This window comes from Culex quinquefasciatus, chromosome 1 (assembly GCF_015732765.1).
Source record: "Culex quinquefasciatus strain JHB chromosome 1, VPISU_Cqui_1.0_pri_paternal, whole genome shotgun sequence".
Lineage (NCBI taxonomy): Eukaryota > Metazoa > Arthropoda > Insecta > Diptera > Culicidae > Culex > Culex quinquefasciatus.
The window spans coordinates 116,225,735-116,248,550 of record NC_051861.1 but is presented as its reverse complement, the minus strand read 5'-3'; the positions used below and the strand labels follow the sequence as shown (position 1 = coordinate 116,248,550).

Genomic DNA, 22,816 nt, shown 5'->3' with positions numbered 1-22,816 from the left:
CAAAATGCCTAACCAAAGTTCTGAAGGAGATGGATCAAGCAAAGCTCTGAGGGCGTTACAGAACTCCAGTGAATCACAACGTTTAACAATGAAGTAGCTTTATTTCGAATATCTATCAACTTACAAGCAATCAGTCAGTCTTTGTTGTGCCCCCCTCTTTTCGCCAAACCCCATTGGCGTCGCACTTGACCCCTCTAATCCTCATCCTCGTGCGACACCAGATCAACGCCGTACGAGCTGTGCGGGCAGGTACTTCCGGGCACGACATTGCCTCCCTCACCACCCTGCTGGTACTCGATGTACTTGGACTGCACCTCGACGGGTTTTTCGTGCAGCGTGCAGCTACCCTTCTTCTTCAGCACCTTCACCAGACTCTTCTGGGGTCGGCACACGTGCACGACCTTCTCGACCAGCACGTACCCGCAGTCGCAGTTTTCACTCTTGAGCGGTTGCACCGAAAGCGCCGGATAGTCGGCCGGTGCCGGGTTGTACTCGTACGGGACCGGCTGACGGCCCGCTTCCGCCCCAAGGACCAGGAAGGTCGCCACCAGAGCCGTGACCGCCGCGGCGACGGTCAGTTGGTAGTTGCGTCCCGATAGCCTCATTTTGAACTGAACAGTGGAGTTGTGGTGGTGGTGGTGCGTTGAACTCTGCGGTTTCCGACGAAACTGATGAAGAACTGCAGGTCGTCACGTGGTTTTATACTCAAGGGCGACTTAAAGGGGAGCGCATGGGGTCGTTTGTTGCGTTTTGGAGGAAAATATTTGGGGCTTCTTTTTGTAAACATTGGGTGCGCGCGCGCGATGCTAACGAACTCCAGGTGAGAACGTGTTGATTGGGGTTTAGAACGTGACGAAGGGTTGAGTAATGTGGAGTGATTGTAAGGGGTTACTTAATTGTCTGGATATGATTATGTCATAAGGGTTAACCTAGTTTTTCGCGCGATTTATGTTTTTTTGTGCAGATGGTGTAGATTTCAGGAATTTGAGGAAATCGTGGATTTCTAGGGAGTTTACCTAACTAATTGAAAGAGCTATAACATGGTGTTGATTTCAGGAAAATCTTAGAATGGAGCACCGGCTTCGAGTGGTAGAAATGACAGTTCTCCCATAAGAAATACATTGAAGAAAAAAGCCAAAACTGCTCGAATGGAAATGCTACATTGTCAGGAAATATTATTTGTCTTAAAAATATGGGAAGTTTTGAAGTCATTTCTGAAAACATAGATTGCTTTACCGAGTGGCAAATGACTTGAATCTGTCGAGTTAGTTGAATAAGACGAGTGCTGAAAAATCGTAGTTTTTTTTATGGATTTCCATTTGAAAAATATAACATGAATTTTAATTATTTTTTTCGAGACGTGTTTTTTTTTTATTGTAGTACTTTTTTGTATTATTTTCTTAATTTTATAGATTTTTAGGCTTAATTTTTTTTTGAATCTTGGTTTTTAATGATGTTGTTTTTTAGTGTTAATGTTTACGTTTTCGAAATAATGACTTAATGTTTAATTTTAACTACAAAAACAGTTTTGTTTTTTATTTTTCAAAATGCGACTCAACACTAGGAAAGATTTCAGGAGAAAACTATACACAGTATAATAACAACTAGTTTTTGAATTCAAACTAGAAATAAAACAGTTTTTGCTTTAATGAAAGTTGATAGGCACACTATAAATGGTTAGGCGCTTATACTTACATCAAACCCTACGTAATGTACCACCCCCGGCCGAGTTAAAATGCGTAACCGGAAAAGAAGGTGTGCATGCCTGGCACGAACACTCAAAGCGTGTTCTAGCGTGTTGCTCGTACTGACTCAGAGCAAGGGTGAGATGTAGGTGTAAGGGCAGTGCGTGTTCGTCGGGAACCTAGTGCATAAGATCGGTCAAGGCCCGTTCTTTCACTGAAAATTGCGAATTGCGAATATTTTTCAAAATGCGTTTGTGTGTGTGTGTGTTCCAATCCAACACCCGCTAACCGGTAGCGATATTATGGGAAAGTATAGTTTGTATCAGACTTTGTATATGCCGAATGCTGATACAACTTATCTCAGTCCCGGGTATTAGGTGGTGATAGCCCTCGCGCTGCTTCCAACGACCCGTTTCAGAACGACAGAGCTCCTTGCGGTCCAATTCCGAGGTCGCTGGGCATTGTTCGGCCCCGCCTTAACATAGAAGCAAGCATCTGAAGGAAACTCGATCTATATTTAGACTTCCAATCCCGTCAGGCAAATCAGGGATCAGCGCGTATTTAATATGAGAAGATAACATGTTTTAACACTACGGATCATTTCACTGCTAGAGTGTAAACCTTCTGATGGCCGACTGCTTAGCGTCCCAGACCACCAATCCAAAGGCATGAGTTCGAATCCCACCTGATTCATTTTCGTTTTTTTTTGTTCATATTCAAAGTTCAAATTCCTGATTCCAAATTTCAAAGGTACCGACCGGGATTTGATCCCTGAACCTTCTGCTTATGATGCAGAAGCCGTAACCATTAAGCCACGGAGCCGGTTTGCGAATATTTTTCAAAATGCGTTTAATACAAAAAAAAACAAAAACTGAGGTTTTTTTTAAAGCTAAGTACGGAGATGGGGAGGAACGTGATCAAGAAAACTTGCGCATACTTTTGGGAGCGGTCTTTTATTTTTAAGGCCGTGTTACGCTCCATACAAAAAAATTATAATTTGTATGGAAATTTTGTCAGGCCATTGCAAATATTTTTCATAGTGTCTTCAAAATTTTTCCGAAAATCAGAGGGCAAAAAATATTTTTTTCAAAATCCTTCAAAATTTTAATGAAAAAAGCAGTCGAATCAACTGAAAACAACCTAAAATGGATTTGATAATCATATTTAGCTGGTTTGGGCTGGATTAACAATATTTTGAATTTCCAATGCACTGCACCGCAAAAACTTTTTTTTTCGCAAAAAAAAAGAAATTTTGTCACTTAGATACTTTGGAAACTAATGATTGCAAAACAACTGGACAAGTATATATGGGCAGGGGGGGCAAAATGATCCGCCTAAGTAAAATGCGCAAAAAACCATAGAAAAACATAACAATTTATGAATTCAGTGTAGTAGGCTTATGCTTTGGGATGTTCCCTTCAATGTTGTATACTTGGTTGAGGAAAATTTTTAGCTTATAACTATTTTTGAGCCACTTTAAAAAAAAAAGTTTTTTCGACTGCTTTTCCAGGGTGCGGGGCAGAATGGGCCATCTTAGAAAACAAGCCATTTTGTCTAGTACAACGATGAAGGGAGATAAGAAATGACTTAAAGGACCTTTCTAACATAGTTTCCATAAAGTTAGACCACTTTTATAAAGATAGTCACTTATCAAAACAAACATTTTTGAAAATAGTGTTAAAATGTTGAAATAAGACACTATTTTTACAAATAAACATCAAAACAAGTGAAAAATCAACTAATGTTGCATTAAACGTGTTTTTTGAAGCTACAAGGAGTGAAATAATCCATTTAGCTCAACTTTGGTAACTTTTGATTGTTTTTATAAGGCAGGAAAAGGGTGGTCCATTCTGCCCCCAAGTGGATTTTAATTTAACACTTCCACCACCAAGCCTCTAAATGATTTTAAGGTTCCGTTGTTGTTTGATTACCTTCGTAATAGCTCCTGCTAACATTTTAAACATTGAACAAACTTTTTCAAACAATCTAACTTTCGAGAAAGCTTATTTAAGAACCTCGAAATAAACAACATTTGCGTGGTTTTGTCAATAATTTACATTTTTGCTCATAATTCGAAAAATATAATGAATTCAAACGTCGTTTTCGGTATGGTGATGTTATTTGACGTCCTTTATAAGACCCTTGCCTTACAGTTGGTCTAAATCCATTCTAAAGCCCAAAATCAAGGGTGGCCCATTCTGCCCCCCTGGTCCATTTTGCCCCCACCCTGCCCCTAATGCATATATTGAAACCATGGCTCGTGAATTCAATTTTTAAACTTTTTTATTTTTGACCGATGTTGACAGTTCGGTTTGAGCGCGTGTGTCAGTGCGTGCGCTTGCGGTTCTTGGGAGAAAAATAAATAAAACAATTTAAAAATGTGGAATAAAAAAATCATGCTCTTAAATTCTAAAATTCTGGAAATTTTTAAATTGAAAAATTCAAAAATTTCCTAGATTCTTAAAATCTCAAATTATAGAAAAATATTATTTTTGGAGTAATTTTTTAGGGTAGTTACTACCCCGAGGTGGCCACCTCGGGAAAAAACCGGGAAAACCGGGAAAAAACCGGGATTTTTATCCACCGGGAGAAAACCGGGAAAAACTCGGGAATTCGACTGACAAACCGGGAAAATATTTTATGTTTAGTTAAAATTTGTCAAAAGCCTCTTTAAATTATTCAATTTGTTCTTTTCTCAATTAGAATATTATTCCTGTTATTCTAAATGAAGAATTCGCAAAAACTATGTTTGAATTTGTGTAATAGACTCATGCTTCTTGGTTATGGACGTTTCTTTTTCTGTTGTATCCTATTATATTTTTACATGGCGATTTTTATTTTAATAAAGCAAAATGTTTCCTCTACCAGCGATTCTCAACCTGGGGTACATGTACCCTAGCGTGGTTCACGTTTCTATGAAAAAGACAAAAGTTGTTATTTTGTCTTGCATCAACCGGAATTTCGTTCTTTTATGTCCCCAGAAGCACTCCTGAAAATTTGAGCCCATTTGGTAAGGTCTAGGAGCTCCAGTTTTAATTTGAAATTTATATGGGATTTTGATTTATTTTCCATGGGAAACTATCTTTTTGCCTTCCTCACCTTACTGAGGAAAGGCTATAAAATCACTCGAAAAATGAACTTTTTAGTTAGACCTCCTAGACCTACCTTCATTTGTACATATCGACTCAGAATCACCAGCTGAGCAAATGTCTGTGTGTTTGGCTGTATGTAGACATGTGTACCGAATCAATGTCACTGGAATATCTCGTCACTGGCTGAACCGATTTTGACCGTATTGGCCTCATTCGATTTGTCTTGGGGTCCCATACCTTCCTATTTAAAATTACACAGAATAATGAAGTACTTCAAAAGTTATACTAAAAAAACTGTTTCATACAAATTTAAAATTATACAAAAAAGGGTGGTTTTTGAAAGATCATCTATGATGTTATATATCAATAGAAAACGTTTCAAAATTCCTTTCGAATAGCACAAGAATTTTGATGATCCGGCAATCCTAACTTTAGTTATTATAATTTAAGTAAAATTTACATAACCTTTAAGTTCTAGGTCGATTGTCGTGAATCGTCACTGTTTGTGAAAAGCGTTGCCTCTTTTGCTTTATGAGAACTCTGTATTTACTTGAGGTAAAGTCTGCAAATAGTATGTATCTTATCAATTTCGGCATCTAATAAATTTTTGTATCCTTTAAATGCAAAGTTGGTTATTAAATTTGAATTACTTTATTTCAATTCAATTTTAAAAGTTTAATTTTATCAAAAGAAATTGATAAATAATTTTAATAAGCCTTATAAAAATCTGTGATGCAGGATGAGAAAAGTCTGTATTTATCTTTTACCTCTAGAACTGGCATGACTGTTCGAGAGCTAATCGAATTTCAAACGTCAAACCCTTCGCATCAATGTTGTTGTTTATGTGTTTACAAGAAAGTTGGAGGAAAAGTTGAGGGAAAGGCATCGGGCATAAAACCGGTCCGAATAACAGCAGTTTATGAATAATACCAGCTCTGGAACGAGAGGAGATCCTGCTGCGCGACAACCAAGAACCAGACGGGAGGATGAGCGGTTCCGGACAGAATCGCCCATAAAGTCAACGGACATCGACTACATGCTGTACAAGCAGAAGAACCTGTCCCCGGTGTGGTTCTCAATACCATTGGAACGACCTGGGTTGTACTCGAATGGCGACACGACCACGACGCTACAGGAGGTAGCGAAACGTGCAGAACCAGAGCCAGCGACTGAACCGGAACCCGCTACGGAACTAGGTAAGATGCTTTTGTGTGTGTCGCGTTGATTTACGTAGCATTTGGTTTAAACCACTAACCCGTTTGAACCACCTCCGTTGTCCATAGAACCGGAAAGCATGACCAAGCCGTCCTCAGAACTAGGCTCTGAACCTACTTCGGAACCAGAACCGCATCCAGAACCCGAGGTGTCTTCAAACCGGAACCGAAAAGCACTTACGAGTCGGAACCATCCGCAGAAAATACCGCGGGGCTAAGCTTGGAACCGAAGGTGGAACCCAAAACGAAGAAGACCAAGCGTGCCACCGGAGGTGAGAGTTGTTTGCGTGTAGTTTTTTGAGTGTTAGTTTTCTGAACATCTTCCAGACTCTTAAATGATCATTCTATTTTAGACTCTCGTCTACCAGCGAGCGAACCCGAGCCAAAAGCCAGTAGCAAGTCGGATCTGACCGCCACCGGAGGGTTCGAGGTGGACGGCACCATGACGATCGTGTTCCGCTGCATGCTGGCGGCCAACGCTGGGCCGAGGAACCATCCAAGTTCACATATCGGGGACCAACTTGATAGGCTGCGGTCGTAAAAGTACTCGATGGCGATGCTCAAGGCAAACTTCCGCTTAATGAAATTAAAATTTGAAAGTAGTATGTGATATTACTGTTGGCAATTTTTTTCTATGAAATAAATTAAAAAAAAAACTTTATTCAAATAAACTGGATTATTTACACTAATTTGTGAAAAGTTCGTTGACGGTCGGGTCCGCTTTTGCCACTGGCCGACCAGAAAGTTAGGAGATTTTCTTGAACTTGGAGGAGTGATTAAGTGGTTCAACACTTTAAAACGTTAATTGTATGATTAAAGTTCTTTCTGATGTAAGAGTATATTTTGTAAGAATTTGAGGAAGGCATCAACCACCTTAAGGTGGATTAAGTTACGTTTTTACATTGTATTAGGATTTTTTTATATAAATCGATGAAATGACTTGATTCTTATAGTAGGAGATAGGTTTTGAACTGGGGAACAACTTTGTAGAATATACTAACATGCTAGGAAGTGACCCTTTAAAGATACAGATACTTTTAGATGGTGGCTTTTGAAGGGGCCAGACACCATCTAAAAGTATCTGTATCTTTAAAGGGTCACTTCCTAGCTTGTTGGTATGTTCTACAAAGTTGTTCCCCAGTTCAAAACCTATCTCCTACTATAAGAATCAAGTCATTTCATCGATTTATAAAAAAAAATCCTAATACAATGTAAAAAAAGATAGTTTCCCATGGAAAATAAATCAAAATCCCATATAAATTTCAAATTAAAACTGGAGCTCCTAGACCTTACCAAATGGGCTCAAATTTTCAGGAGTGCTTTTGGGGACATAAAAGAACGAAATTCCGGTTGATGCAAGACAAAATAACAACTTTTGTCTTTTTCATAGAAACATGAACCACGCTAATGTACCCCTGGGGGTACATTTGTCCCAAACAAAATATTTGAGAGAAAAAAAAAACAAATTGTTTTGAAGCAAAAATTAACAACCATGCTTAAGGTGCAATGAATTACGTGCGAATCTTTTTTGACCAATCAGAAAATGTTTGAAAAATATTTGAATGATAAATATATAATTTGCATTCGTTTAGAAATTTTATGAATTTGAAGTAAAGTGCACCGTTTTTTTGTTTTTTTTTTCTGCAAATATTTGTTTCAAATTTGTATATTGTGCCAACTACCATTTACTACCATGTTGGTAAAAATAATCTTATGTTTCATGATTTGGATACTTTCAATTCGACCTTTCTTTGCTAAAATATTAGTTTTGCATAAAATAAAAATTAGGGTTTTTGTAAGTGGAAATTATGGATGAAAAATGTTCAAAAAAGAAAGCAGAAAAGAATTTTATAGAATAATTTTTCAATTGAAAATAGCTACAACTTCAAAAAAATACTATTTACAAAATTTAAATTTACATAAAAATAAAATTTAAAAAAATATGGGGGATGTTTGTAGAAATGAAAAAGACAACGAAAATTCAATTTACAAAAAGAATTTCTCCAAATTTAAAGGCATTTTCAGTAGATAGTTTTAAAGAAAAACAGGGTACAACATTTTATTTTGAAGCTGGAACGATGTTTTTGTTCACAAAAATTACAAATTTGATCAAATTGAGTTCTGCAAAGTTCTAGGATCATCTAGACATCCTAACAAATCACTAGAAACAAGAATCGTCCTGATTGGTTGAGTTTTGCCCGAGAATCAGTGAGTTGAAGTTACCGTTCCAACTTTTTTGGAGCCTTGGGCGTTGGAATGTTAAGAAAACTGATTTGAAGAAATGTACATGGACGTTGTGTGGCCTATCCAGTACATGTTTTTAAACAACTGTAGAAACAAGATTTACGACATTTTTAATACTTTAAAATTCTTTCTTTCTTCGTGAATTGGAATGTAAAAAAATCTCATGCAAACGAAAAATATCATGTATGAACGCTAGGGGGTACCAGCAGCTTAAGTAACACGAAAAAGGGTACCTAGCCTAGAAAAGGTTGAGAACCGTTGAATTATAATATATTTCAACTTAAAAATAATAATATCATGGAGTTTCTGTTTGTAAATATTATTTTATTTGATAATATTTGAGATTCTCAGCCAGACAAATTATTAAGGACAACTTGCAATGAATTTTTTTTTTTGCAAAGTTTTTTTAAATGTCGTTTGAAATTTATGTCAAATTTTCAGATATTTTAAAAATACAATATATTTAGAATTGTGCTACAAAAAAGTCACTTGAAATACAGGCAATCACTTTTAGGTGGTTACTAAATCAACACAAAAATTGAGATCATGTTGAAAATAAGGCCGATGCTAATATTTTTCAAAGTTTTTGTCCCTCGGCTCTGACCGGGGTCAAGTGGGGGAACAATCCATAGTCTCAACATTTGAATGCAAAAAGTGTTCAAATACTTTTTACACTAGTTTATTTGTTCTGTCTTCAAAAAATGTAAGATTTGACGGTAACAAAAAAAAACTAAAGGTGTAAAATTTAAAAAAAAATAAAAGATTATTAAATTAACCCAAGCATGCTTAAAAATGATTCCAAACGCAAGGGAATGCATTTTATATTGATTTCAGCTGGTTGCACTTAAATTTCAATTGAAATTTTGATGTTTTTTGAAAAATATTTCTTGCCCCCTAATTTTTCGGAAATGTTGATAACAATTTATTTTTGCAATTCTTTTCTTTAAAATTAATAAATTGTAGTAACAATTAATCTCATTCTAAAAAATAAAACGATTTTTTTTTATTTTGAGGTTATACAATCTATGATGATGAAAAATCCCAATCATTATGGAAAATAAATGTTTGGATTTGAAACAGATGAAAACGGCTTCGTTTACAACTTACTTAATTTTTACTCAAGATTTGAAAGCTTTCTTGAGGAATTCAAACATTGAACCAAATGTATGCGTTCAAAAAGTATGTTGGTACTAACGTTAGCCTAAAAAAACATTGTAGTTTGGTTTAAAAACATTTCGGAAAATTCCTTCTGGGCTCGGGAGAAAACCGGGAAAAAACCGGGAAATTGAAAATCGAAATCTGGTGGCCACCCTGGGGTAGTAGCTCAAAAAATTATAGAAACATAACAATTTATTGATTTGATTGGAAATGTTAATTAGGACTTCGGGCAATAGAGTACAAACTGTTTTTATTCTTTTATTTTTATTTTGAAATTTGAATTTCTTGATTTATTAAATTTTAAAGCTTAATTATTGTAGAAATCTGGAAATATCTTTGATTTTTCTTTATTCTAGCGTTAATAATTATTAAAAATTTCAATATTTGAACTTTTTATATTTTTAGACTTAGAATTTTAAGATTTTTTTTTGATAGTTTTGATCATTTTTTTTAAATCTTCAAGTTTCAGGATTTTTAAAACTTAGGTTATTTCCCAAGTAGCAAGAAAAACATCTCTCTTTATTTTTTTGTTGAACAATTGCTGCATAAGTGTTTTTATTCGTTCGTTATTGAACATGTGTCAAAAAATTTGGTCAATTGTTCACATTTTGATCAAAAAACCATTGTTCAACATGGCTGTGTAACACAAATGCCAAATCTAGCAACGGTTTACGAATAGTTCATTTTGAAATTTATTCTGACCTCATTGAAACATGCTTGTAGAACTCGTAAAGCAAAATGACATTTGCAGACATGATGTTTCATTTCAGTTTGCTAAACGTGATAACATAGTAGATTTGACCTTTAACTTCGGCTGGGATTTCTCGTAAACAAGTTGTTTATGTGAAGTTCGCGTTCGTGTTCTAAAATCCGAGCAAGGACAAGTTGACGAAACAAGCAAGGGTAGTTCTAAAAATAGAAACAGCTTATGTTCGAAAGAAGTTTTGGCAAACTGTTAGTGAACTTGGTAAAACCTAGATGACCGCAGACTTCTTATTGACGTTTAGGCCTGCTCATCCATCATAACCCCTCGTGGAAAGAAGCAGACGCGCGCCGGGACTTGACATTTGGAGTGATCTTGGGTTCGATACTTGCCCTGAGTATTCTTCATCAAAAAGGAAAACTGAAAATGCAGCACCGGGAACCAGCAGCAGTAGTAGAGTAGTAGTAGTAAGCGATGTTAATTAGCACTCAAACATAATTGAAAATAAAAATCCCCAAAGGCATAACTGGGAAACTGAATGATTTTTTATGGTTGATATTTTTGTATTATCCACCATTCATATTATTATCATTCATAAATGGCGTATCCCTGTCCAAACTAATAAATTACAAAAAAACTAGCAGTTAAAGTATCGTAAAGCGACATTACTCACAAATAAAGGATTAAATTAAGAAAGAAAACACTTTTGAGCGAACACCATGAACGTATTTTATGACAAGCCTGTTTCAAATTCTTGTCTGCCACGATATGTTCTTGAACAGTTATAAAAACGTTTGCCTAACACCCTACTGAATCTTAGAGGCAGAATGTTGTTAAACGGTTCTAACGACGTTATCCAACCCGGTTCAGAATCTTATAGTCAAGAGTTCTTATGACATGTTCAACAAACGTTCTCTATGCAAGTAGGACGTGCGCTGGTAAAGCTTAATTAAACCACGCACATTTCTAACAGGTTAAGAGATGTTCAACAACAGAAAAACGTGCGCTTTTTCCAGCGTTCAAGAGTTCTCAGGGATGTTGGGAAAACATAGTAAATGAGTTCAACAACAAGTTCGGAAATCTTTTGGCGAACAAAGTGTGCTACTTGGGTTATTTAGTCTTCTGAATTCCTCCATTTTAAAATATTTGTTTTTTACAATACATATTTGTATTTTGAATTTCGAAATTAGCAGTTGTTTTGTACAGTTTTTCTGTTCTCGCTTAATCGATTGAAATTTACTGTATTTATTTCATCCAATGATTGTATTTGAATTAATTTTTAGCTGTAAGTATTTCCAAAACTCTGCATTAGTCATTCGTTAAGCAAATTGTATTATGATTAGTACAACAAATAAACATGGATTGAATTGAATTGAATTTCGAAATTTTCTGTGTTTCCAAATTTTTGAGTTAAGGTTTAGGCTCAACTCGAAGGGAAGCATGAAGTTTGGGGTCTCCAGAAACACATGTACTTTGAATTTAAAAAAAAACAAATTAGACAGGGCCGTATGGCTTTTCTCCAATGTTTGTATCGGCAATTGGGTCCTGAGCTTAAATTTGTGAAATTGTTCACAACGATAAAGCTTATTTTTCTGCGCAGTTATTTTTTAAGAATTTTTGTAGGTCAGTGTAATTGTTTGGATTTTAAGAATATGCGTTTTAAGAGATAGACAATTCGACATTTTCAATAATTTATTTAGCGAATACAAAATTATTGATTGCAAACATTAAACGCCACTTTTCGTTTCTGTTCCTTTTCAGCTGCGCATCGCTTAAGAAATATGTTTTAGCGAAGGAGGTATTAGACTACGGCAAACATACAAACTAACTCGCACATCGTGACAGTTCGCCTGTAGGGCTAACTGTCAAACGTGAAAAAATGCGAGTTAGTTTGTTTGTTTGTCATAGTATAATACCACCTTGACCAGGAATGTAGCCAGAATTGCAGGGGGCTGGAAGAAGAAATGCTCTTCTTCTTCTTTTCTTCTTCCCTATCTCCCATATGTCATCCAAAAAATGGGTTGGGGGGGGGGGCTTCAGCCTGAAGCCCACCCCCTGGCTACGGGCCTGACTTTGACCGTTTCTTGGGCGTTTCATGTATGAAGTTTTGTGTTTCTTCTGAGCTTCGTATCAGTCTTAAAAGAAAAACTGTTTAGCGATATGAAACCTTCTGCAACATTGTTTCTTGTCTTATTTTGCAAATTTAATGATTTGACAAGTTTCTTAAACTAGATGACTGTTCTTTCCAATAAATAATAAAAGGAATTTAAAACCAAAAAACATAAAACATTCCCATCCACTACCCAGTGACCCTATCACTACTGGTCGTGGACGGCGCCGGTATTGATCAGCGTGCTAGAAGCAATTTTTTTTTGTCATGCTCTAATTCTATTCATTATTCAACGATGCCACCCAAGCTAGGTGCTAGAAAGGTAACTCATTTTAATCGAGTCTGTTTTTTTTTAAATTTCCAGAAATCGCTGTACAACGACGAAATGGAAAAGATCCGAACCAAGCACGAGAAGGACTTTTTGGCCCTCAAGGTCGAGCTTCAGCAAGAAATCAAGAAGGTAGGGTTGAGTCAGCTATAGTTATTCTGGAAGCTAACCCACGTTTCCTCATTCCAGTTCGAAAAGCTCCAGCTCCAGGCGACCAAGCTGCAGCAGCAGCTCAGCATCGTCAACGACAAGAACCTGGACCTGATGAAGGAGAACGAGTTCTGCAAGTCGAAGCTGCGCATCATGGAGGAGATCCGGGACGAGCGCAAGTCGATGTTGCCGCCGCCGGCCCACGCCCGGCTCTGCTCGAACCTCAAGATGGAGGACGAAGAGGGGGAGATCTTCAACAACACCTACCTGACGGATCTGAAGGCGGGCCGGATGACGTCGCCGGTATTCGGGGGGCGCGAGTCCGTTCGGTACTCGGAGCTGCAGCAGCGCAACTCGATGCAACCGCCGCACCTGAAGAGCAGCTACCTGCCGCAGTACACCGATGGGGATCTGACGGATGACGATCGGGTTAGTTCGGTTCGGCTTCCGCGGAAGAGTTCGCTGAGGGGAACGGACACCGGAGTAGTTTTTAGAGAGGAGGATGAGCTTAATCTTAGCGATGATTGAGGCCTTAAGTGAGTGTGGGTGTGTGTGACGTCAGGTTCCAGAACTATCTCTGTGTGTGTGTCTACCTTAACTCTCTCCTCTCTAACAACTTGCTCCGGCGAAGACCGACTGGAAATAGCTCAACCCCTAAATCTGTAACTCTTCTCCCCACAGGACGCCGCCTCCGTAAACCTGGACGACAGCAGTACAAGCTTGATCTCGCGCCGCAAGCAGGGCGGTACGACCTCGTACAAGCGGCCCGGCCCCCCAACACCCAGCAAGAAGGCCGGTCGCCTCTCCTTCGGCGGTTCCCTTCCCACCAACGACTTTCAGTACAAGGAGATCGCCAACAACGCCAGCTCCAACTCTGGAACGACTTCGACGTCGTTGGCCAGCCGGCTCAGCTTTGGCGGTGGACGCAAGAGCAACGTGGACTCGTCGACGGTGCTGCCGGGACCGGCGAGTGGGACGCTGGCCGAGCTGAACGCCCGCCGGAAGACGCCCGGCAAGTTTAAGCAGATGTTCAGCTCGTCGAACCTGCTGAACACGCTGCACAAGGACGAGGTAGATGATAAAAAGTTTTTCCCGTTTTACATTTGAGTTGTTGTTGTTGTGAGGGGGCGCCTGAATGTGTGTTTGTGAGTGTGTGGATGGACCAATCAAATCTGTTACGTGTGGTTGAACGTAACTTCACAGTATTCTAGCTGTGGAACAGTTCCTAGGTAACTCTCTAATACATAATACAAAATAAGCCAATCTGATCTTATTTAACTTTTTTTTTAACTTGCATGGACATTTTACTAGTAATATTTTCATGCTCAATGCGACTAATTATGGACATTTTTTGTTTTGTATTCAGCGAAATAGGTGATACTGATAATCCAGAAACTTGAAAGAACAAATTTTGATTTTTGCTCAGAATGAAGAAAAATCAGAGGGAAAAGTCATATAAATAATCATTAAATTTCCTGCCAAAAATTATAAAAATTAGGACACTTTGAAATACTTATATTCAAAAACTTAAAAAAATAAAGCTAGTATAAACAAAAATATAAAAAAAAAACTCAAAACTTTTAAAAATTCAAAGAATTACAAAAAAAATTAGCTGTTGCTGATATTTTTCAACCTAACCAAAATTCTCTCCGAATAATCGAACCAGCTATTTTTTTATTTTTTATCAAAATTCAGATCTCTTTTTTTAAGAGTTGAAGAATCTACGAATTTAAAGATTCACGAATTTCAGAATTTTAAGTTTTTAAGAATTTAAGATCTTTAAAATTTTTAAATTTTATATTTTTGAATTTTAGAAATTTGGAATTTTAGAGTCTTGCATTTAATATGTTTTGAATTTTTATATTCTAGAAATTTGGAATTTTGGAGTCTTATCATTTAATATTTTTAGAATTTTAGAAATTTAGAAAAAAATTTGAACTTTAGAAATTTGGAATTTTAAAGTCTTAGAACTTTATATTTTTTGTATTTTAAATTTTTAGAATTTTAGAAATTTGGAATTTCAAAATTTCAGAATTTAAAATTTTGAGGATTTTGGATATTTTAAATTTTATAATTTTTATTTTTTTTAGAATTTGAATTTTGAAAATTTGGAATTAAGGAATTTTAGAGTCTTCGAATTTTATATTTTTCAGTTTTAAAAATCTGGATTTTTTAAAATTTTAGAGTTTTTAAATGTTAGAATTTTTAAATTTTAGATATTTTTAAATTAAAAAATTCTAGAATTGGAGAATCCTAAAATTTTAAAACTTAAGAATTTAGGAAATGTGGAATAGCATAGCATAGCATAGCATAACGGGTCTGCACCACGCTGTAGGGGGTGCCACAATGGTCAATTCTATATTCTTAGACAATTTGCTTGCTGCCCGGTACAAACAAAAATATCAAAGAACGTAAATTTCCACACTGTGCTCCAAGGCCACGCCCATACAGTCCCGTGGGGATATGTTTAGAATTTAGGAAATGTGGAATTTTAAGAATTTCATAGATTTTTTATTTTTTTAAATTTTAGAATTTTAGAAATTTTGAATTTTAGAGTCTTAAAATTTTATAATTTTTTTTAATTTGAGAAATTAGGAATTTTTGAATTTAAAAAAATTGATTGGAAATTTTACAATTCCAAAGTTTAAGCGATTTTTTTTAAATATTTTTTGAATTTTAAAATTTTTGAATCTTAGAATGTTCATATTTTGTAAATTTTAGAATTTTAGAGAATTTTTTAAATTTTAGAGTCCTAGAATTTTATATTTTTTGAACTTTATATTTTTTGATTTTAGAAATTTAGAATTTTAAAATTTCAGAATTTTTAAATTCAAGGATTTTGGAATTTTTAGAATTTTTATTTTTTTTTTAATTTTTTTTTTAGTTTTAGAAATTTGGAATTTAAAAATTTTAAAGTCTTCGAATTTTTTTTCTGAATTTAAAAAAAATGGATTTTTATTATTTTAGAATTTTCAATTTTATTATTTGTAATTTATGAATTTTAGAGTCTTTTATTTTATTTTGAATTGAAAAATTTTGATTACAATTACAATTTAAGTATTTTTTAAATTTTGATTTCTTAAATTTCAGAATTTTTTATGTTCGGAATTTTTGAAATAAATTCTAGTCTTTAAAGTTTTTTGAATTTGTAAAATTTCAGAATTTTAAAATTTTAGAACTTTAGAATTTAAAAGATTTGTTGAACTATTGATATCTGGAATTTTAAAATTTCGGAATTTAAGGAGGTTTAAGGATTTTGGAAATTTTAGAATTTTTTTTATTTAGAGTTTGAGAAATTTGGAATTTGAGAATTTTATAGTTTTCGAATTTAATTTTTTTTGAATTTTAAATTTTTAATTGTGATAATTTCAGATTTTTTAATTTTAGAATTTTTAATATTTCAGAATTTTTTAAATTTAAAAATTCTAGAATTTGACAATTGTGGAATTTTGGAATTTTAGAATTTAGGAGATTCAAAAAAATGATTTTAGGAATTTGGAATTTTAAAATTACCAAATTTTAAGATTTTGAAAATTTTAGAATATTTTTTTTATTTTTTTTTTATTTAGAATTTTAGAAATTTGGAATTTAAGAATTGTAGAGTCTTTAAATTATATTTTTTTTAATTAAAAAAAATTGGATTTTTATAATTTCATAATTTTATAATTCTAGAATTTTTTAATTTCAAAATTTTGAAATTTCTGATTTTTTTTTATTTATAAATTTTAGAATTTTTAAAATTTCAGGCTTTTGGAAGTTTGAAATTTTAGAATTGTAGTCTCAATTTTTTTTTCTTTTAAAAGACATTTATTTTTAATATTTGTTGAGTTCTAGAAATTTTGATTTTTTTATTTAAAATTTCAGATTTTTTTATTTTCAGAATTTTTTATTTTTAGAATTTTGAAAATTTCAGAATTTTAATTTTTTTTTATTTTAAAATTCTAGAATTTTAAACTTTTTGAATTTGAAAATTTTGGATTTTTTTATGGATTTTTGAAATTTGGAATTTAACAATTGTAGTCTTAAAATTTTATATTTTTTGAACTTTAGAAATTTGTATTTTAAGAATCCCTGATTTTTTAATTTTTAAAATTGGAAAATTTTAAAATTTTCGAATATTAGAATTTTAGCAATTTGGAATGCTGGAATTTGCACCATATAAGTCTCCGTACCATTTTGGCAGCTATCCATATAAGAATTGAATGTTAATATTCAAAAATCTGTATCTTGGGAAGGTATTTTCCGATCGACATGGTGTCTTCGGCAGAGTTTTAGACAAAAACTAGGATAGTTCAGGAAAAATAGTAAAAAGGATATATTTTCCTGCAGCGTTAGATTTTTTTTTTTGGAAGAAATATTACTTTTTTTTGATAAACAATAAAAACAAATATTGATTTCAAGTTAAAATAAAGCTGAGTACGGAGCTAGCAAAAACGCGGCCAAGAAAAGTTGCGCAAGACTTCGAATAATCGGTCTGTTTTTGAGTGTATGAACGCTTTGATTTTTTTTTTCAATTTATATATTTTTTATATTTTTGAAGCTCTTAATTTTTAATTTTTTGAATGGTTGGTTTATTTCGATTTTGTATTTTTGTGTTTTTTTTTCTGTTTTAAATTTTTAAATGTTTAAAAATTTTGAGTTTTTGAATTTTCAATTTTCCAATTTTAGAATTAAGAAATCTTAAAATTTATTTATTTTATTTCAAAATTTTGGAATCTTAATGTTTATGAAGTTTAAATTTTTAGATTTTGCCTTTCATTTTAGAATTTAGAATTTTTGAAACTTTGAATTTGAAAAAAATATGTTCAAAACTGACATGCTGAGAATGACAGTGTGGTGAATTCAAAATGGCCGTGGTGAGTTTAATTCAAATGTACCGTTAAATTGTTGATTGATGGATTCAAAAGAGATTTGCGTCTGTTTGTCAGTACACTTGAATTGTATCGATGATCATAACCTCAACGGGGCTCTACTAATGTCCAGTCCTGTAAGTAACAAGTCGTCGCATGATCTGTGTCCGCCATCATCACCGGTTTCACGGTACAATTCCCACCCTATCAAGCCCACCATCGCTCCAACCAAGATCGCCCGCGCCACCCACCCGGCGATCCACAAAATCACCTGCCTGGACGACACCGACTCGGGCAGTTCGGGGCCCGAAGATCGCCGCGCCGCCCGGTTCCGCGCGCGACGTCGCGAATCGATCGGTCTGCGGGCCTCGTCGCGGGCGCACAAAGTTCCGCACGTGCGCAAGCTGATCGCGCGCTTCGACAAGAACCGCCGGCTGAGCAGCGTGGACAGCGACACGGACGGTAGTCCCAAGACGGGCGGTGGTGATCCGTACGACGGGTTCGGTCAGTACGAGTATGGGACGCCCGTTCAGCGGATCGACATCAACGCGATGGCGGTGTTCGATCGGAAGGAGCTTCCGCTGCCCAAGGTGATCGTGTTTAGCGGGGAAGGGGGGAGGGAGGAGGTTGGAGGACAGAATGATCACCACGATCAGAACAACAACCTGGAGAGCGGTGACTTTGTCAAGCAGCTCTCGATCAAGCGGAGGGCCAAGCAGCGACGCAAGAGTCGCGATCAACGCCGCGAGTCGTTCAACCGGCAGCGGGATATTGACGCGATCGCGATCGCGGACTCGTTCGATCTGGACGAGGCGATGCTGATCGACTCGACCGAGTTCCAGTTCGAGTCCATGCTGCAGGACATTACGCTGGATCGGCCGAGCGAGATCTTGCCGCGGGGTCGTCGCCGGAACTTGATCGCCGATCAGCTGGACAACGTCGTGACCAGCTCGACCGGAATGCCGGCCATGACGGGGATTCCGCTGCTGGAGCGGTTCTCGGAAATCTTCCGGATCGCTACGCAGCAGAGCAAGATCGCGGCCAAGGTGGCGCGAAGTTCCGGAGTCACGATCAGTTCGGCCGGTAGTACGGAGAGCCCCACCGATTGGAGCTACTACATGCTGGTGCTGTTCGCCGGGTTGAGCTTTTCCTCGCTGGTGTTCAGCCTTTATATGCACTATGTGGACTACCGAGTGTCGAGGGAATGATCGTTTTGCTTGTGTTTTGTATGTATGTGTCGTTGTTGTGTGTAGCGATTGAGTCCATCCACACGTCCAAGAGTTGAGTGTACTGTACCGAGCCTTAGTTGTGTAAGAATGTTTTTAGAAAACTCACGATAGCAATTACTTACCCTTTTGTGATATTTGAACGGCGATTGTGGCCAAATTTTACATGTGTACTATTAAACTACTATTAAACCTCGAAATAAATCAAAACGATATAAAAGATCTAACAGAATGTGTATTTTATCCAAATGTGTAGACATAAATTGCATGGTAGAGTAGTTTGTAGACTTTTGTGTAGAATTGTTGAATGTACCCATCAAAATTGGAATTTCTAAGGAAATTTGGTTTGGTAAACTAGCAAAATACGTGAAAAAGGTAAATATCGAGCATTTTAGAATTTCAGAATTTAATTTTTTTTGAAAATTTAGAATTTTAGAGATTTTTATATTTTTTGAATTTGAGAATTAAAGAAGTTTTAGAATTTTATTTTTAGAATTTGAAAATTTTGGTATTTTGGAATTTTAGAATTTAAGATTTTTTTTTTCAATTTTAGAAATTTTTAATTTAAGGAAGACTCCAAGTCTTAGAATTTATTTATTTTTTGAATTTTAGAAATTTTTAATTTTAGAATTCAAAAATTTTAAAATTTAAGAAAATCAGAATTTTCTGAATTTGGAATTGGCAAATTGTAAGAATTTTATAAATTTGGATTTTTTGGAATTTAATAATTTTATTGGAAATAAGTTTATTTTTATTTTATTTAACAAATTCTTATTTATTTATTGATTTTTGAGACTTGATTTTTTTTAAATTGAGCAATTCTCTACGAAATCGGTCTTTTTTCTTAGATTTTAATTTTTGTATTTTTTAATCCGACTGAAACTTTTTTGGTGCCTTCGGTATGCCCAAAGAAGCCATTTTGCATCATTAGTTTGTCCATATAATTTTCCATACAAATTTGGCAGCTGGCCATACAAAAATGATGCATGAAAATTCAAAAATCTGTATCTTTTGTATGAATTTTTTGATCGATTTGGTGTCTTCGGCAAAGTTGTAGGTATGGATATGGACTACACTGAAAAAAAATGATACACGGTAAAAAAAATTTTGGTGATTTTTTATCTAACTTTTTGTCACTAAAACTTGATTTGCAAAAAAAACACTATTTTTTTTTTTTTTTTTTTTTTGGTATGTTTTAGAGGACATCAAATGCCAACTTTTCAGAAATTTCCAGAAAGGGCAAAAAATCTTTGACCGAGTTATGATTTTTTGAATCAATACAGATTTTTTCAAAAAAATCGAAAATTTGGTCGGAAAAATTTTTAAACTTAATTTTTCGATGTAAAATCAAATTTGCAATCAAAAAGTACTTTAGTGAAATTTTGATAAAGTGCACCGTTTTCAAGTTAAATCCATTTTTAGGTGACTTTTTTGAAAATAGTCGCAGTTTTTAATTTTTAAAAATTAGTGCACATGTTTGCCCACTTTTGGAAAAAATATTTTTGAAAAGCTGATAAAAATCTCTATATTATGCATTTTTGAACTTTGTTGATATGACCCTTAGTTGCTGAGATATTGCCATGCAAAGGTTTAAAAACAGGAAAATTGATGTTTTCTAAGTCCCACCCAAACAACACACAATTTTCCAATGTCGATATCTCAGCAACGAATGGTCCGATTCTCAATGTTAATATATGAAACATTCGTGAAATTTTCCGACCTTTTCGAAAAAAATATTTTCAATTTTTTTAAACCAAGACTAACATTTTAAAAGGGCGTAATATTGAAAAATTCATAACTCGCTCAAAGATTTTTTGCACAACCTGGAAATTTCTGAAAAGTTGGCATTTGATGTCCTCTAAAACATATCAAAAAATTAAAAAAAAATAAAAATAGCGTTTTTTGCAAATCAAGTTTTAGCGGCAAAAAGTTAAATAAAAAATCACCAGATTTTTTTTTACCGTGTATCATTTTTTTTCAGTGTAGTCCATATCCATACCTACAACTTTGCCGAAGACACCAAATCGATCAAAAAATTCCTACAAAAGATACAGATTTTTGAATTTTCATGCATCATTTTTGTATGGCCAGCTGCCAAATTTGTATGGAAAATTATATGGACAAACTAATGATGCAAAATGGCTTCTTTGGGCATACCGAAGGCACCAAAAAAGTTTCAGTCGGATTAAAAAATACAAACAAAATCGAATGACCGAAATCTGAGAGAATTGCTCAATTTCCTAAAGTAATTTTTTTTTATTTTCTGTGTTTTTAAATATGAGAATGCTTGAAAAAATAAATTGAATATTTTCAAAGTTTTCAATTTCCCGATTTTTAATATTTTTTAATCTGGAGCTGAGATCCACGAAAAGAATGTGCAACTTTTCTTGAACGCGTTTTTTTTTAACTCCGTACTTAGCTTATGGGTTGAAGTTGAGCAATTCTTCACAAAATCCAGAAATGGATTTCACTTGTTTATTTTTAATTAATTGACTAAAACTTTTCAGGGCGGGCTCCCTATGATCAAAGAAACCCTTTTGCTTTTGCATCATTGGGTTTCCCATATAATTCTCTGTACAATTTTGGCAGCTATTTCAGCTATAAGAATTGAATGTAAATATTCGAAAATCTGTATCTTGGGAAGGTATTTTCTGATCTACTTGGTGTCTTCGGCAGAGTTTTAGACACTGGGAAGGACAGTTCAGGGAAAATAGTGCCAAATTTATTTTGCTGCAGTTTTACGATTTTTTTTAAAGAAATCTTTACTTTTTTTGATAAAAAAAACGATAAAAAGAATATTAATTCCGAGTTTAAAAAAAGCTGAAAACGGAGCTAGCAAAAATGCGGTCAAGAAAAGTTGTTTTGAGTTTTTGAATTTTAATTTTCCAATTTTAGAATCAATGAATTGTTTTTTATACCAAAATTTTAGAGTATGAATAATGAGTATTTTATCCAAATGTGTAGACATAAATTGCATGGTAGAGCAAGTTGTAGACTTTTGTGTAGAATTGTTAAATGTACCCATCGATATCTGAATTTCTTAGAAAATTTGGTTTGTTAAACTAGCAAAATAACAAAAAAAAAGTAAATATCGAGCAAATTTCAAAAAATGTCGGCCCGCCAAGCAGAATTATGCAATTTTTTACCGGGTCATCTGTCATATTTTGCGCTCACGCACACTGCCAACGCAGTGTGCGGTGAACTAACAAATTTCAAGCATGCCTACTAATTCCAACGCGCGTGTGTACGTAACTTTGGCGCCTCACGACAACAACAAAGTGGTTTGTGTGTTTGTGTGACTAACAAACAATGTGCTAATGATGTTGTTTTTTCTCTTCTCTTCTTTCTCCTCTCTTTCTCTCACGACGCGTTTGCAGAACACTCCGCCGCGGAGACGCTTAAGCCTGTTCAATAAGAATAAGAAGTAGAGACGAGGGGCTTACAGGGAAAAGAGTCCCAATATTTCAAAAACTTTTATGTACAAATTAGTGATTTAGCTTCGCTTTAGTGTTAAGGTGTGTGGGCATTACTAGCAATAGGAGCTTTCGTTTGTTACTTTAAAAACACGTTACAGAGTATCGATTCTTTAAACAATAAAAAGAATCAATCTACTGACGCAGTATTGATCTCGAAGAAGATTTAATATGTGTTTTTGTGTTTTAACTCACACCCCTAGTCTTCAAATCCGAAATCACGTGCAGTGTTTATGTTGTGAAATTTGTCATGTCTCATCGCCTGCGTGTTGCTTGTTGCCGTTGTACCTACACCTTATTGTTGACCCGTGTTTGTTTACATTCTTGTGGGTAGGATGTTGTTACTTTATCGCAGAGCGCTTGCCAGTAGTCTTTTTTGTTTGGTTCCTTTGGTTGGGCGGTTGTTAGGGGCATTTCCATCGCAAAAAGCAAAGCGAAAATAGTTTTTCTTCTCAACTTAGAACCATATTTGCCTTTGGCGGTAGAGATGCCCTAAGCTAAGAGACATTAATATGTTAATAATTATTGTTATTTAAAACAATAGTTTCACAACGTTTGTGATGTTCAAAGTCTCGTTTTTCTA

General features: G+C 34.9%; 2 protein-coding genes across 2 annotated transcripts in view; both read left to right on the top strand.

Annotated features, from left to right (window-relative positions):
• The window catches only part of LOC6051124 (centrosome-associated protein CEP250), a 38,007-nt gene extending 15,637 nt beyond the window's left edge, over positions 1 to 22,370 (top strand). Inside the window, exons 4-7 of the mRNA XM_038256703.1 lie at positions 12,571 to 12,666; positions 12,724 to 13,113; positions 13,366 to 13,755; positions 22,138 to 22,370. Coding sequence (XP_038112631.1) covers positions 12,571 to 12,666; positions 12,724 to 13,113; positions 13,366 to 13,755; positions 22,138 to 22,188 — 927 coding nt within the window. The 3' untranslated portion in view covers positions 22,189 to 22,370. The remainder of the gene's footprint in view (positions 1 to 12,570; positions 12,667 to 12,723; positions 13,114 to 13,365; positions 13,756 to 22,137) is intronic.
• On the top strand, positions 5,628 to 6,608 carry LOC119767660 (repellent protein 1-like). Its single transcript, XM_038256714.1, has 3 exons — positions 5,628 to 5,973; positions 6,061 to 6,263; positions 6,345 to 6,608. Exons 1-2 carry the CDS (start codon positions 5,697 to 5,699, stop codon positions 6,207 to 6,209), a joined length of 426 nt encoding a protein of 141 aa, XP_038112642.1. The 5' UTR covers positions 5,628 to 5,696; the 3' UTR covers positions 6,210 to 6,263; positions 6,345 to 6,608.
• Positions 22,371 to 22,816: the final 446 nt, after the last annotated feature.